At 37.5% G+C, this 13,061-nt stretch overlaps 1 protein-coding gene across 6 annotated transcripts in view; it reads right to left on the bottom strand.

Annotated features, from left to right (window-relative positions):
- Positions 1-13,061, bottom strand: part of CEP152 (centrosomal protein 152) — a 128,406-nt gene that overhangs the window by 111,373 nt on the left and 3,972 nt on the right. For all 6 annotated transcript variants that reach the window (XM_037834041.1, XM_037834038.1, XM_037834042.1 and 3 more), the window contains exons 2-4: positions 8,279-8,372; positions 333-436; positions 34-106 (exon numbers count right to left, since the gene is read on the bottom strand). In XM_037834041.1, the coding sequence (XP_037689969.1) occupies positions 34-106; positions 333-436; positions 8,279-8,365 (264 nt within the window). In that variant the 5' untranslated portion in view covers positions 8,366-8,372. The remainder of the gene's footprint in view (positions 1-33; positions 107-332; positions 437-8,278; positions 8,373-13,061) is intronic.

Here is a 13,061-nt window from a genome sequence, read left to right as displayed (position 1 = left end):
CTCATCAAAGTCATCACCACACCAGATACTTACCCTTACAATCTGAGAATTAGGCAGCACTTGATGCTCACTCCAGTTCATCTCCGGTTCCTGAGAATGATGTGCTCTAGAGAAAAATCAACACTTTAAATTTAGAGCCTATCATTTGTTTGGACATAGATAACACAAGGAACCCTCAGGATTTTAACATGTTTTCCCTCCAACCTTCACCCCAGATTTTAAGAATCAGTCTATGATTTTCTATGGGATACATCAATGTTACCTGCAGAGCATCAAAACAAAGAGACTTATAGAACTGTAATAAGCAAGGGAGAGTGCTTTCTGGTCCTTACTCTCCCTCGAGGCCATCCTCACTGCAGTCAGAGTAGGGCAGCTCCGGGGAGGAGAGGTCATCGTCCAGCATGTCGTGAGGAAGGTCTGTGAGTAACTGCTGCAGCTGGGACAGGAGATCCAGTCAGCATTACACACAAGATGCCATACCAAACTGCCTTTACAAGTATTTTTTTTTTTTAAACAAAAAAAAATCTTTAACTGTAGAGATCAAAGAAATTGCCCATTTCTCCACTTACTAAAGTTGATAAATTCCATGGGAATTATGTTCTTCAATTCACTTGAGAGTGGGGGATATATAATATTGGGATATATACTAGAAAGTTTACTTTTTCCTACAAAGGCCTTAGGTTTAAACACGTATACATTACAACATAAATTGAAAAACAGCTTTATGGAAACATAGTAAATCGTAAGAACGGTACAATTATTGTATTATGTTATCACGGGGCAGACTTGAGGCTCAGAACTCTCTTCTGCAGTAATCAGACCTTGGGATTTGATGATCAGACATCCCCCAGGGAACACGGGTAGCCAGCTGTACTTTGCCCAGATGGTGAGAACAGCAGCAGGAGCAGATGGCCTGGAAGCCCCTTAAAAGCTCTGATAAGAAGACAGAAACTCCTTAGGGAGTGACTAATTAGTAGGTAGCCTTCTAATTCCAATGATGAAAAGATACACAATACTCTGCTCTTGTAAGATGTTTGAATAACAGAATTGGAAGATTCCATTTTCTACAGATAGCACTTGCAAAAGCATATAAAAACTGACAAAGTATTTGACTTGGCTCTCCAAATTTTTTTTAGAGAAATAAAACAATCACATTTTGAGCCCAGGTAAATTAGATTCTGCCTATGTAAACTGGATCAACTACATGGCAGAATAAATTCATTCAAGTTTCAAGAAAAGTAAACTGTAATACAGAGCTGAATAATTATATAATTTGTTGAATTTCAATATCTATCTGCAAATGTCTTCAAATTCCAGTATACAATATAAAGTGTTTTAAAATTTGTATCCGAATCAGAGGATTCATGTACTATGTTACTGAATAGCCAGCTAGTGGCTTCTCTTGAATAAATCAAGTACCAGTTTAACAAGTTCACTGAAACCCTGCAAATTACATAAATCAGTCCCATAATATTACGCAATGAGTTGATTTTAAAGACATTAACTTCTCTGTAAAACCTTGTAGAAAATGAGGTTCCCCTTAGTCTATGGTAGCTTTGGTTTCTCCCCCCACCCTACCCCTTTTACTTTCTCTGTCATTAGTATAAAAGAAATGTGGTGTAGCCATAAAACATATCTGGGTATTATTTTTATAATCAGAAAAATTTTCTTGAACAAAACATCCATGATAAAAGCGAAAGAAAAATATTCTAAGAAAGGACTGAAAGGAATGCCCTGAAGTGTGTTAACTGAGTCTGGGTGAAGTAAAATTTGGGAATGGCAATGGCGTATGTTAAGTAGGGGGAGGGATATCTCTTCACTCCTAAATACATTTGTGATATCCACTAGAAGATTTTTTAGAAAAAAATTTTTCTCAATCCGTTTAGTTCTCCCTAAAGATACTTTTCAATGAAAAACTATCTTCATCTCTAAATCTGTTTAACACAATTATTAACAACCGAGACTTCGATTTATTGCTCAATTGCTCATACAGGGTAGTTGAAATATCATTTTAAAATTAACCATATCAGAGTTAACTCAGAGATATAAAGAACATGAAACACAAAAGAAACAACAATAAAAACAAAACAGAATACATCAACATATTATATGAAGTGGCTCAAGTGAAAGCTAGCAAACTAATTCTACAAAGACACAGAATTCACTAGGGAAAAAAAAAATTCACATCTAAGAGGTCTTTCAAGAGTAGTCCAACCTGTTTGGTCAATAATTACACACCACTGCTTGAAGGAAAAAGACTACCCGACATGTTACACAGGGAAAAATAACAACAAAATAAATCCTGCACACTTACATCAAGTAAAGACTCCTGTACGGAAAGAATATTTTCTTCTAAACCTTCAATGAGGTCCAAATACATAGCCTTATAAGTCAGAGGAACCTTGACAGTGACATTTGAACTGTACATTTTCCCTCCTCACAAGGATAGGAAGTTACACAATAATTAACCAGTTACTGTAGCTTTCTTTGTGACACCACAAAATTAACAAAATTGGCACTCCATGGAGGAAAATTAAGTTGAGCATAAGTAATCAGCTAATCCTTGCTTGTGGATCTGGAGGTAAACTTAACCAGCAAAATCAAGCCTGTAGTAGTTAGAGTTATAAGATAGTTTACATAGATGCTAACATTTTTAAACAGTTTCATTCACCTCACTCAAAAAATTTCTCCATCAAGTTCTTTGGCATAGTTGGATCTTATTCCTTGGCTTCTGTAACTTCCAGGGCAGAGAGAAGTGAAATGAGCTGAACTGCTCCTAATAAGGCCATTCAGGAACAAGATCCCACCCCCAAGGCATCCATGACCCAGGATTAAAGTGTGCCTTCCCCATACACACTCTCAAAGAATCTTTTAGTCATTGAACCTGGTACCATAAAACACAAAATTACCACATCAACTTACGCATGTTACCAAGTAGGGAATTTTAGAAACTATAATTTTTTCTCATTAAAGATCCGTCTAAGTTGCAAATACAATTTAAGAACAAAGATAACAATCTTTATAAATGACAAGATCTAATATCACTTGTTCATTTCAAATTCATCAAACTGTTTTTTGGTTGTAAGTAACAATCTTCTCAGTGGGATAATACTGGATATCAACTGAGTCAAATAATTTAAGAGATACCTTCTCCAGAAAAAGATAATTTGCCATTGGTAAGAATTCTATTGAAATGCCTTCTGAGCCATTATATAAACTTCCCTCCTTTTACTACTTCACGTTTCTTTCCCTTAAAAGAAAGAAAAAAAGAGGGCTTCTTCCTCAAAGAAATTTATCAATATCCAAAAAGCCCATGTTTAGGGGAGAACAGAAAACAGAAAACATGTAAACCTTTTGAAAAGATTTTCTTACTTAACTAAACAGACTGTCTTCAGGGCCTATAATCCTTAATGTTAACGAAAGCAAAACGTCTCAGATTACAAGCCATATAACAATACATCTTCTCCCAAGAGAAACGGCAAATGGAGTAGCCAACAGTCATACTCTTTTTGAAATGGTTAACTAAAAAGTATGTTGAAAAGATTCTGGCTATTTAAACTATGAATTATTAAATAATGGTTTTACAGATATATGCGAAACAGAATTCTTTTAAACTAAGAACAAGTTAAAAATGTATTTGAAACAGCCCAATATGGAACTGATAAAAGGCCAAAATAATCTGACAGCTAGAGTTTTAGTTTATTAATTAGGTTATGTTCAGAATTTTTAAAATAAAATTCTATTTCACTAATTAAACTAAATTTCACAGTGTTATCTTAGTGGGGAAGATCTTGTCTAGGTTGCCACACATCTGGAAAATATGGCAACAGGTTATTAGAAAAATATCAGCTGAATCAGAGGCGATACACAATAGAATTTTTTACCCAGAAGGACAATGGAGCTCATCAAATCCAACCCTCTCTATTTAAAGGTGAACAAACCAAGGCCCAGACAAGATAAGGAGTGTGCCCATGAAAAGTCAGCAACTTAGTGCCCAAACATGAATATCTCTGTTCCCACTCTTCTGTTTTCTTCTACATGACATTTATTCTGTCACTGGAAAACACTTACTTCTATCTGCTTATACGCAATCAAGTTACAGGTCTGCCCACATTCAATGTTTTAGCTCCAATTGTGACAGCCCCTGGAAAATGCCTATTTATTATAGGGAAATTTCACAAAGCACAATCCAAATAAGTGATAAGAAATTGTTAAAGAAAAACATTGGGAAGAAAATATAGTATGAATATGCAACCATTTGTTTCTTTGATTTTCTTGGGGAATGACAAAAAAATTCCACTAAGTCAGTCAAAGAATTCAAAAGGTAAACAAACACTAGCTTTACAACTCCCTCTAGTGGGGACAATATATCAAAATGTTTCCACAAGTACATCAAACATGGCAGATAAAAAACTGGAAGAAAGGCTATGCAATGGAAATCTTACCACTAAAATACATATGATTCCAAGCTCAATGAAGCTTTATTATTCTATTACAGAAGTACCAATGAAAAAAACCAAGAGGGACCCAAATCAGTATTGGCAAGTGTACTTATCTGTATGCCATCTGTAATTACATATCTTTCTACTAAAGATCATTTTCCAGGTCTCAAATAAGTCATCACTAAATAAACCATTATCAGCAAGTATTATCTTGATAGCACAGATTACTAAGTGCTTCTGCCCCAAATCACTAACTCCAAAATAAATAAATACACATATTTATTATCTAGAATCAAGCAATAATAAGAGATACTTCTGATGACATTGCAGAGAGCACATATATACGCCAGCAGATTGTGAGATCACAAATGACAATCTACTTAAGCAGTATTTTTTACCAATAACTTAGAAGCTTACAACAATCATTCCTATGATAAAAACTCATAACAACTATATTACTAAAAAATCCTATGAAAGCACAAAGTATAATTACTTTAGGCAAAAAGTATTTTGCAAAATCATATTATTACATTATGAACAAGTTAATAAAGGAGGTTTTGAATTTGTCTTCTCTGGAACACCTTTATAAGTAAAAGTTTGCTTAGAATAGTTTGGATGAAGTCTATTGGGCAGCAAGAGAGAGAACTACATCAGCAGCTTTCAAATGGTACAGCAAGTAGATGAAACACTCCAGTTGGCTGGGAGGACTATGAGTAACATGTGACAAGTAACTGATACGAATATGAACTGACAGGATGCCACATCTCCAGTATCTTCACCTTCACTCACCTGCACCCTTATTGGCTCTGATGACTGTGTACCAGGAGTTTCAGTTCAAATTCTGGGTCAGGCTTTAGGTTATACACCTCTCCGCTATGCCTTACCCCACAAAGGCTCCAAACTTTTACCCATATACCATTAAGAGTTGTAGCAATTTAGAAGTTATTCTAGTGCCTTCCTTGAAGTTTCTGTCAAAATCTGGATCTGCTCCTGGTGATCTGTGGCTTTGAGATTCCACTAGTCTAAATGTCCGCTGAATATTCAATCATTTGTTTACTAAATTCTTTCTTTTCCTGAAGGTTAAGTGAACTTTCTCCATTTGATCTTCAATGCAAGCAATAGAGGGTTTAGCAATAGAAAAGGCAAGATGACAATTGGAGGACCATGAAATAGAATGACATGGAGGTTAGAATTTGACTACAGCTATTCACTGAACTATGGGCAAATTTGGGCAAAATTCCAGCTGACCCTAAAGCACCAAAATTGAACACATCTTAGTAAAGCATGTTGTATTAGCAACTGGTCATTAATGTACTTGAAAGTCAAAATCAGGATTATCCTGCCATTTACAGAGAGAAGGATCTCACAAATCCTTAGCAGGGTACACTATGAGTCTGATGTGGTGTTCTTAGTCAGCCCTATAGAACATTTTGGGGAGGTACAGGTATTCTATATAAGCAAATTGGATACAAACATATTCACTAAACAGAGAAAGCAATATACATTAGCTCACTGCTAACAGTTACAACCTGATTGCAATCCCAAAGCTACCAATCAGGCAGGAAGGGAAAGGCCATTCTTTTCTTTAACCTCCTTGAACAGTTCTGCTGGTGTGGGGGAAGGGAAACGGAGGAGGCTGAAAAGGCTTCTGGATATGCAAGCACTGTCAGGTTTGATCAGCCAATTCATTATTTTAACTTGCAGCGACAAAGTATACATACAGCTCAATTTTTATGCATAATTCTGAATTTTGTTTGTGAAAATCTGAAGCTCCTTAGCTTCTCATCTCAGTTCTTCCCTTGCAGCAATTATTTTAAAAAAAGTAAAAACATTTCTTACTAACATGAAGTTTCTTAGGAAGATATCCGTAATTATTATGTAAGAGGCAAGTAAGGTATATATTCTTTCCTTCCACTTTGTTAGAAACACTCATTCTTGGATATTTCACCTTTTAAAATAGCTCCTTTTACTCTGAAAATTTCCCAGCCCAACACAGAATCTACCAAAGAGGTGATCTCAATGGCTATGTTCTGAATTATCTGGAATTAATCATCTCCTTAACTATTACTCCCTGAACATTTTTTAACACAAAATACACCTGGCAGTAAGCTCTAATACCCTATGCGTCTCTATAATATCTTTCCCAATGGAAAATCATCAGCCAAAATATTATTTTTTTCTTCTTTAAGTTGTACTTGGAGTGATTACTTAAACTGATCCTCTCACGAATCCCTAGAACCAAGCCAACTGCCCAAAATCTTCAGGGTCATGAAAATCTAGTGCTGTGAGTTCACAGAGTAACATTAAATTCTCATCTCCATTCTTGCCACAGCAATTGTCACGAGGGACCCTGCCAACACCCGGAAACCTCCTCTCTAAGCTCAGGGTCACAAATGCACATGTCCTCAGGGCCTGGCAGAGAACTTACATGGGTGGGACAGGCAGATCTCAGCGCATAGACCCACATCTCTGAGAAGTGGGGACAATGTCCAGCTAGGAAATGAGAGCCCCCGCCCAGCTTCAGCCAGTGTGCTGCCATGTGCAAATACAGGCCCAGCATAACCAGGGCTTAGCATGTTTCAGGACAAGCCAGAAAATCTGGATTGTCACATGAAATTTCCAATCTTTAAATATAGATTCAATTTTTAAAAGACAAATTACATCTATGGAAAAAATCCAGTGAGCTACTAGTTTTCTCTCTCTACCCTAACCCTACTGCCAACCACATAGGCAGTCATCAAATGACTCTATGCCTTGCTTCCTAATGGATCTAACAGTCCACTGTAACTATAAAATGGGTTATTTTACATTTTAGAAAATGGGCCATATGAAGCACAAACTCAGAACAAAAAGTCTTTTATCACAGTCAATCATGAAATTTAAGTTAAATAAGTAACAATCATGACAAGTAAATTCACTTCCCCATTATTAACAGTGACCATTGTGCTAAACACTTTATAGATAAATAATCTGATATTCTTCTCTACAATCTATTCACTAGCAGCATTCAGAAAGATCTTTCAAAACCAGAATCAGATCATATCATTTCCCTGCTTTAAATCCTCCACTGCCTTCCACTGCTCTTAGAGAGAAATGCAAACATCTTAGCATGGCTTACCAAGATCTGGCCAGGTCCCCCTCTTCACCCTATCTCCACCGCTCCTCACTCTGCTCACATGTTCTGGACACCATGACCTTCTTGGCTGTTCTGCAGTTACACAGGGCCTCTGCCCACCCTTGCACCTCTGCACTAGTTGGGTCCTGGCCTGGAATGCTCTTCCTTGGGCTTCTGCATGGCTAACCCTTTTCATTCATCAGGTCTCAGCTCAAGCATTCATTCCCTCTTCACCACTCCATCTCCTGCAGGCCTCTGCCAATTGCTTTATATCACTCTGTTCTCTTTCCCTACCATTTATCAATGATAAATTATCATTCACTCAAGATATTTTATTCATTCGTTTACTTCTGCTTCTACCAGGATATAAGCTCTCAAAAGGAAGAACCTTTCCCAGCTGTTCACAGCAATTTTCCAAGCACTTAAGAGACTAAGCCTCTGACTCCAAAGTCAACTATTACCTACCTCCTAAATGAAAAGACAAAGAATTTAATCATTTATCTGGTGGCATCACTAACAGTTGTGTTTTACTCTTGTCTCAAAAAAAGGAAGATTCCATTCATCCATCTTTTAAAAGTCTAAAATATTGACCTGGTTTAGGTTTGATTTTTGTTTAAGTGAAATCACAAATCTCTTCAAAGTGATACAACATGTTATTATTTTGATCAGAGAAATCAAAATTTAAAGACTGGGTTTAAAGTCTTTTTTCTGGGCAACTTACCTCTTTCTCTCTTTCATAGTCTTCTTTGTCATAGTCTTCGTCTTCATTTTGTGTCTGCAGAGCCACACTGCCAAAGTCTAATGACATGGTCCTCCTGCAGAAAAGGGGAGATGTTTGCTTTCTAAATATCCCATAAAAATCTCCCCAGACCAAACTTTACATACAGAAAGTCAAAAGACAACAACAGGCTGGGAGAAAATATGTGTCTCTCAGGTATGACAAACAGTTAGTATTCCAAATATAAGGAGAGTTCTTATAAAGTAATTGTGATTCACAGAAAAGAAAATAGCTTTTATGACAGCAATTCATAGAAAAGAAAAATGCAAATAGCTAATAAACCTATGAAAAGACCTCTCAAGTGGTGTGGGAAGTATAATTTAAAATAGAAAAATTTTTGTCCATGCAAAAAATAAGATGATAATAAACTAGAAATGTGCCAAAATGTAAACATCTTAAGAATAAGCATGAACAAAATGTTAAATTTGATATACTAAATATGGCATAGATAGTGTCATCTGCATTTTACTTCAGCCTTTGAAAAATCACAAGTCAAACTTCATGGTCATTGAAAAGGGAGTCCCTAAATCCTGGATTAATGACTGCTCCCCAGAAACCATGTATGCAGGTAAACTCCATTAAAGTGCACAACTCCATAAAGCATACGACAAAAATGTAAGTGTTAAATAACCAACTCTCAAGCTCAGTAAAATCAGGTTCTGGCAAGATACTCAGGGAAAACAGAACTGAAGGCTGGGAATTTACACCTGTGTGGAGCTCCAGTTCCAAAAGCAACAGCAAAAATTCCCTGGAGAACAGTAACGGCTGGGGCAGAAGCAACAGCAGGAGATGAGTTTTCAATTACTTACGGCCAAAAGGCTGCTGCTGATTTGAATCCTACTTAAGGATCCTGATTCTACAAACACACTCTCAGAATTTCAAAGCTCTGAACAATCCTGACATAAAGTAGGCAAGCATCACCAACTACTTGGCCAAATATTGCCCTGTATTCAGTCCGCTGTTCTTCATGCCAATGAAATGGACTTTGATGTGAGCTTGGGCCACAACTCATTCACTACACCTTTCAGGCTCTAAAACATCATTAAATTGGAAGTAAAATAAGGAGCACAGATCCAGCAATCCAAATGCATTTTACCTTAAAGAACTTAGCTCGTGTTAACAGTTGAGAACTATGATCTCAAACGTTTATGTAAGTCAACAGTTCTACAGCATAAGATATATTCTGTGTCATCAAAGGTGCCCTCTATTTTATGACACATTTCTATTTGCATCACTACCAAAAAAAATTGATTACATCATTAATTTTAAGATACGGCCAGATTTTGTAGATGTTAAACTGTGAAAAGAAAATACAAACTTTAGAATAGATGAATATGATATTACAGACTAACAAAAACATGAATTTCAATGCTGAAGATCCCCATAGGTAAAGTTTTGTTGTTGTTGTTGTTGTTTTCCAAGGACCGAATTATGTTCCTTGGCCAAGTTCTAATTTGCAGTCTACCTTCTGAACCCTCCCTATCTGGTCCCTGCACTTACCCAACCCGTCTCCTTCAACTCATATCAACTCCAACTCCTCACATCAGATTAAACCCTTTCAGCCTTTGCTTCCTAGACCAGTCCTGTTACTTTCTTTTCTTGTGCCAAGGACAAAGGACATGTGTACTCCTTCACTGAGAGGCAAAATATATAAATTTGGGGAACCTAAACCCTTGTCTCCACCTAGCAGCTAAAAGAACTCTCTTGTATACTCACCATGTAAATATGAATAAGAAAAAAGCCCATAATACAGCTGAAACTTGCCATACACACACACACACACACACACACACACACAATGGGGGGGTAGTGTACACAATCTCATACCTCTAAGGTTTTTTTCACTACTGCAAGTAGACATTAGGTCTTTGTAATCTATAGGTAATGAGAATACTAGCCCATTTATATCCTATCTCCTTAAAAGAATGAGATTAAGCTGGAGCTTAAAGACATCTCTGAATCCTCCAGGCAGAAATCATCTTTGTTGTCTCTGAATTCTTGCAGTATTCTCAACCTCTTTTGCATGTAACTATAAGTAAACGACAGTATGGTCTTTGGGTTCATTTCTCCTCTATTAGGTAAAAGGAAGGTTTTCTTTTTTCAATCCTTCATTAACCTGCCATCAATTGAAAATAAATGTTGAAAAAGAACATTAAGACTTACAAGGGCCCATTCTAAATATAGCTATTTTAAATAAAGAGCTACTTTTTCTCAGATAGAGAATAATGATTTCTATAAGATGTTTTTGTATTTAAGTAAACAGAATATAAAAGACCAAACTGTATTTTTTTATACTGACATTTTAAATCCAAAACTATAAAAGAAGAAATCTGAAATATCTGAAAACATCAAAATCACCCCCACTGGGGAAGAAAAGGTACAAGCAAGTTTTCTTTCTGAAAAGTATAAACTACCAGAAACCTTAAAGAAACTATTTTAAGCATAAAGGGAAATCTGATAAACTTAATTGTGGTTTTAAAAAATTAGATGAAAAGGTAATTAGTATTTTAACTAAAATTTAAGATAAAAGACACTGCTTTTCTTTAATTTATTAATCACCACTGCTATCAGAGACTTTACTATAATATTTCAGAATAATAGCAAAGATTGCTTAAAAAAAAAATTTTAGCAGGATAGTAAATTCAGAAACCATATAGAGAAAACTTCATGGACTCCTAACCAGAAAAAAATAAAATTTCTATATGGGAAAATAAGTCAATTATTCTGTGGGGTAAAGTATATCAAAAGTCAAAAGATAAAATAATAATAAATGGGAAAAACATTTGTAAAACTTCATGACAAAGTTCTAAATACAAAGAATTCTTTCAAAGATATTAGAAAAAGACAAACAGTCCAATTTAATAATGGGCAACTGATAATGGCAATCCATTTTAAAAAAACATAAATACTCAACTTGAAAAGATGCTTAACTCATGAAGTATTCCAAGTGCTCATTTAAACAATGAAATATGATCTTCAACCACCAAACTGAGAAAACAGCAAAACAAAACAAAAGCAGATAACACTTCGTTATGGCTATTTAGTAGGAAATACACCCTCCATGCATTGTGGTGAAAGTATGAACTGCTAAAACCATGTTTTTGAAACCATTGAATATTGATATATTAAAAATAAACAGTTGAGGAACCTAAGATGGCGGCTAGGTGAGACAGGACAAAAAAAAGATCTCCATGAAAAATACTAGAAAAAAAACCAGACGGTGACCCGGAGTACCAGTTTCAGCGATGCGCCAGTTGGATGAGGCCTCCTAGCACCACAGGGGTTGTATACTTGCTGTAACCAGGAGTCTGCATTCTGAAACGAGTAAGCTGGCTGGAAGACCCGCAGCTGTGCTGCGGTGTGGGGAAGCCGGGGGTTGGAGGCTGGAGACAGACTGGTTCTTTAAAAAAAAAAAAAAAAAGGGAAAAACCCAGGAGTGGCCACAGTTGCCGATGGTGGAAACTGCGCAGCGAAACACGACAGGAGTGAGCTGAGCCGGCCTCTTGGTGTCCGCCGTGGAGGATAGCTCGTGGCAGACACCCTCAGGACCAGGGGAGTGCAGGGGAGAGCCGGAGAGAGGGAGAAGCCCCGCGGCTTGTAGCTGGATCCCCGGAGGGCTGGATAAACTCCTGCCCGGAGCCGTGCCCACAGCCCAGAGCCCCACCAGTTGTCCCGGAGCTGGGAAAGAGGAACTGTGCGAAGAGAGGGGATTGTGGAGATGTCCCGTTCAACCATTTTTGCTTCGGGCTGAGAGCGCCCCAGCACAGCAGGGTGGCCGGGGCTTCCCTTGAGGGACGGCGCACAGTTGTGATGTAGCACAGCCCTCCCTCAGCAGAGGTCCTGGAAGATCACAGCTGAGAAAGAGGGCCCGCTCAGAAAACCCAGGGACGCTGCGCCAAGTCCGGTGGTTTGTGGGTCAGCGAGAGAGGGTCTGGGACGGATCCGAAATGAAGGCTTAGACTCTTGTGATGGCCTTGAATCTCCAGGAACACCTGCGGGGATTGAATATTAAAACTGCCCTGCCTCCCTGGCCACCCAGACACGCGTCCCACATTCAGGGCGGACGGCTCTAGCAACACACCCAAACTGAGTTCACCAACTGAACCCCACAAGAATCATTTCCCTACACACCATGGGGACAAGGTTGGGGAGAGCTGACTTGAGGGGTATAGGTGAATCCTGCTGATTAGCTAGAGAAAGTGTACGCCACCAATCTGTGTTTCTGAAAAATTAGGCTGGCTTTTTTTTTTTAACAACTCGAAAGAACCCTATCAAGCAAAGCAAATGCCAAGAGGCCAAAAACAACAGAAAATCTCAATGTATATGATAAAACCAGACGATAGGGAGAACCCAAATCCAAACACCCATATCAAAATATCAGAAGACACCCAGTACCTGGCTCAATTAATCAAAGAACTACAATCGAGGAACGAAAACGTGGCAAAGTATTTAAAGGACATCAAGAAGACCATGGCCCAGGATATAAGCGACATAAAGAAGACCCCAGAAGAGCATAAAGAAGACATTGCAAGAGTAAATAAAAAAATAGAAGATCTTATGGAAATAAAAGAAACTGTTGGCCAAATTAAAAAGATTCTGGATATTCACAATACAAGATTAGAGGAAGTTGAACAAAGGCTCAAAGTCCTAGAAGTCCACAGAACAGAAAATGAAAAAACAAAAGAAAGAATGGAGAAAAAAATCGAAAAAATCGAAATGGATCTCA

This window comes from Choloepus didactylus, chromosome 4 (genome assembly GCF_015220235.1).
Source record: "Choloepus didactylus isolate mChoDid1 chromosome 4, mChoDid1.pri, whole genome shotgun sequence".
Taxonomy (NCBI): domain Eukaryota; kingdom Metazoa; phylum Chordata; class Mammalia; order Pilosa; family Megalonychidae; genus Choloepus; species Choloepus didactylus.
Note: the sequence above shows the minus strand (reverse complement) of the source record. Positions and strands in the feature narration are given on the sequence as shown.